At 41.2% G+C, this 4,522-nt stretch overlaps 1 protein-coding gene across 1 annotated transcript in view; it reads right to left on the reverse strand.

Moving 5' to 3' along the window:
* Nucleotides 1-613: 613 nt before the first annotated feature.
* LOC106873696 (uncharacterized) overlaps nt 614-4,522 on the reverse strand; it is a 28,897-nt gene continuing 24,988 nt past the window's right edge. The window contains exons 4-6 of the mRNA XM_014921169.2: nt 4,271-4,403; nt 2,463-2,562; nt 614-778 (exon numbers count right to left, since the gene is read on the reverse strand). Of these exons, the coding sequence (XP_014776655.1) occupies nt 2,469-2,562; nt 4,271-4,403 (227 nt within the window). The 3' untranslated portion in view covers nt 614-778; nt 2,463-2,468. The remainder of the gene's footprint in view (nt 779-2,462; nt 2,563-4,270; nt 4,404-4,522) is intronic.

Raw genomic sequence — 4,522 nt, forward strand, 5'->3', positions numbered from 1 at the left:
TTGCGTGCCTCATATAACTGAATGTACGATGTTACATCACAGAATCTCTTAATGAAACACTGTAGCAAGGCCATACAATCCATAAGTGAGTGAGTTAGTGTGTGAGTGAGTGATTGTGTAAGTAAATCCATAAGTGAGTGAGTGCGTGAATGTGTGAGTGAATGAGTGTGTGAGTGGGTGTGTGAGTGAGTGAGTCTATGAATGAGTGAGTCCATAAGTGAGTGAGTGTGTGAGTCCATAAGTGAGTGAGTGAGTGAGTGCATGAGTGAATGTGTCTGCGTGAGTGCATGCATGAATGAGTGCATGTGTGAGTGATTGTGTGAGTGCATGAACGTGTGCATGTATGCACGTAAAGAAACATTGAATTACAGTATCACAGTATTGACCAGACCATCAGAATGCTGTCATACACCACTGATCACAATGCACTTTCAATTTTGTCTGGATTATGCCATTCTTTACTGTCTTAACCCAAATTGCTTAACCAAATCGACTTCCCACCAGCATGGAGACCTTTCAAGTGGCCATTTTTTTATCTCTTGGAAGCTTAATCCACAACCAGCCCAAAGAAACATTAAATGCAGATCACCAATTACGACAAATTAAAAAAGGGTAACAAATTCAATATTGTAGTTTATTTAGTTTCAACAGAAGAAAATAAAATAAAAGATAAAGGTTTAGAAGAATTAATGTTCATCTGCTATCCAGGAGCAATATGTCTGAAGACGCATTCATTTCTAGTTCCACCTGGGATGTTGGTAAAAATCATACGTGTACGCTGAATTGAAATAAAGGAGTGAGAAAACATAAGAATGTGGAATACAATTGATTTAAGAGACAGTTGTAGGACACTAAAGGATCACGATCAGTCTGTATATGTACAAGGGGTGGACGTGTGCTGTCTGGGACAGGGGCCGATAAGAGAGGAAAGGCTATGGAAGACATTGGGAAAAATGAATGAGTTTTCCCAACAACAAACTCACTAAAGCATCATGATGAAGGGCCAAGGATGGGAAAATTGACAATGTGCTATACAGACAACCCATGCTATCATGAACAGCGTGGAGGAGGACAAAGAGGGGATAACGGTGGTAACATATCTACCTTGACATTGTTTAACAACAAGGTGGTGAGCTGGCAGAATCGTTAGCACACCGGGCGGAACACTTAGAGGTATTTTGTCTGTCGCTACATTCTGGGTTTAAATTCTGCTGAGGTCGACTTTGCCTTTCATCCTTTCAGGGTCAATAAATTAAGTACCAGTTGTGTACTGGGGTCAATCTAATCGACCAGTCCCCTCCCCAAAAATTTCAGGCCTTGTATCTATAATAGAAAGGATTATTTAACAACCATGTTCCACCTGGAATGAGTTGGACAGTTTAATAAGGATCTGATGAGTGCAAGGATGTTATCAGGCTCCAATGTCTGTTTGGCAAGGATTTGGGGGATGGATGGAAATCCTGTGCACATGTATACAAGTGGCACCTGACCCCCTTGAAAGTCCATTAGTTTTGCAGAGCGTCCCACTCTGCTGCCTAGTGCTGTCTGATGGCTACTGAGATCACTGAAGAAGTGTTCCACGTGGTAAATGGTAGTACTGAGGCGCCCTCTGGTCTATTGTGTCCCCTTCTATGATAAACACACATTTTGTTGTATGTCCGGATACTTTTGATCACCTAGGTCACATGCACGCAAAGGTATGCACACAGAGATACATGCAAATGTTCCATGCACACATGCACATTCATGGAGATGCATGCATGGAGAGAGAAATGAGCATACATGCAAATACACTTACACACACAATTACATACATGAGCACATGCACACACAAGCCTATAGACAAGTGCATATATGTACACACACAACTGCACATATGCACACATAACATATGCACACGTACATACATAACATGCATAAGTGCATACATAACATGCACACATAGCTGCATATGTATGCACAACTGCATTTATGCACATGCATACAACTGCATTCATGCACACACAACCCCATTTATGTACACACACACACAAAACCATATACAATTGCATGTATACACACACAAGCTATACACAGCTACATGCACATGTGCACACATGCAGGCACACACACATTCACACACCTTCACGCATGCACATACACATACACACAAAACATGTTTTAAAAACAGACAAATCTAAGATTTCTTTCTAATTAAATCTAACAAAGAAATAAATGTAAAACAAGAAAACAGATTTTTTAAAAAAAACTCAATATAACAAAAAAAACAACTCATTTAAATAATAAGCTCTTTGATCTCAGGTCTGCTCAGTTTAGGTTCGCCTGGGGTTAAACATCACCATCAACAACAACAACCACAATAACAAAACAAAAAAAAAAGATATCTCATCATCTTTCTTGTTGTGCAGCCAAAACTTGTCTGGCGTGTATGTTTGTAAACAATTATTAAGTGTCGTAATTACCTGTAACTATTTCAAAGTGAGTTCGTTTGGTATGAAATGATTCAGCTTATTAATTATCCAATCACTACTGGAAACTCCTTTGGTAAAATCTCGGATGAATCTAGAAAATGGTAAATCACAAACTGAATTCATTTCATCATTTCTTATAATTAAGAAATATATGCACAAGTGTACACACACACACACACTTAGAGTTGAAATAAAAACTAAAATCTTTCTCCTGTCTACTCTCTCATCATTACTATTCTGCTACTCTTCATTTCCTCTCACCACCATCATCCTCACTGGTCACCCCCACCCCTTATCACATTCACTACAACCACCCATATACCCTACCCAACCTTTACAGTTGTCACCTACTCTTCCCTATCTTGCCCATTTGTCATCCACTTCACACACACACATGGCTGTATGGTAAGACATTTGCTACCCAACCACATGGATCCAGGTTCAGTCCCAATGTGTGGTACCTGGGGCAAGTGTCTTCTACTATAACCTTGGGCTAACCAAAGCCTTGTGAGTGGATTTGGTGGACGGAAACTGAAAGAAGCTTGTCATGCATGCATGCACATGTGTGTGTGTGTGTGTGTGTGTGTGCGTGCGTGCACTTTTGTGTCTGTTTGTCCCCCACCACCATTTGACAATCGATATTGGTGTGTGTGCCTCACTATAACTTAACAGTTCAGTAAAAGAGCCCAATAAAATAAGTAGTAGTGTTGATCCATTCAATAATAAAAGAAAAATTCAAGGTGGTGTTCCAGTATGGCCACAGTCTAATGACTGAAACAAGTAAAAGATAAAAGACAAACACACATACATATCATCCTCATTTAACATCCAGTCTCCATGCTATTGTTATGGCTTGACAGGAACTGGCAAAGCCAGGGGCCACACCAAACTCTATCCAGTCTCTACAGTTGTCACCTACTCTTCCCTACCTTCCCTATATATCATCCACTTCACACTTGCTCTTGCATTTGTCCGCTTCCCTTACTCATTCCCCACTCTCCCATATACTCTTGCAACCTCTACCCACCCACATACCTCATTCATCAGTTGCGACCTCTACCCACCCCTCATCCCAGCAATTTTTTTTATCTCTTCCCCACTCTATTCCAATCACCTCCTACACTCCTCTTTGAAATTGTGACTAGTTACGTAACTTCTCTACGGCAAGAAACCAGTTCTGCTCTGAACCAATCTTTCATATTTTAACTCCCTCCACATCTCCTGGCATAAAGCTGCCCACCTGCCTTGGGGTTCATAGTCTTGCATGCTGCTGCATGGTGACCTCACTGGTGCTGGTGCCAAATGGAAAGCACCTAGTAGACGCTGTAAAGTTGTTAGCATTAGGAAGGGCATCCAGCCATAGAAACCATGCCAACGGAAACGCTGGGGTATGATTCAGTCCTCGTACCTGTCAGATAGTCAAACCATCCAATGCATAGCTGCATAGAAAGCAGGCATTGGTTTCAAATTGTGGCACAAGACTAGCAATTTCAAAGGAGGGGATAAGTCAATTACATTGACCCCAGTGTGTAACTGGTACTTATTTTATCAACCCTGAAAGGATGAAAGGCAAAGTCAACCCTGGCAGAATTTGAATTCAGAATGTAAAGATGGACAAAATGTCAATAGAAAGCAGACATTAAAGGATGAGGATTGCTGTGTGATTAAGGCATTCATTTTTCAACCGTGTGACTGCAGGTTCAATCCCAAAGGAGGACTCCTTAGGCAAGTGTTTTCTTCAGTGGGACAAGGATTAGGTTGACAGGGATCAGGGGTCAGAGAAGACAACACTAACTTACCGATAATTGCAGACATAAAGAAGTTCGGTGTTTGCCCGGACAAATTCATAATATTCTCGGGGATCTTTCTGTTTGGCGTCGTAGAATCCATGGAATCCTTGGAAGACAACAGTGATCTCGACAAATCGTTGATCTGGCGGGAAGAAGGTGAGGAAAGAAAGTTAGAGAAACAGACGAAGAGAGAGAGTCAGAGAAAAGGAGAGAGAGAGAGAGAGAGAGAGAGAGAGAGAGAGAGAGAGAGAGAGAGAGAGA

The sequence above is a fragment of the Octopus bimaculoides genome, chromosome 2 (assembly GCF_001194135.2).
Source record: "Octopus bimaculoides isolate UCB-OBI-ISO-001 chromosome 2, ASM119413v2, whole genome shotgun sequence".
Taxonomy (NCBI): domain Eukaryota; kingdom Metazoa; phylum Mollusca; class Cephalopoda; order Octopoda; family Octopodidae; genus Octopus; species Octopus bimaculoides.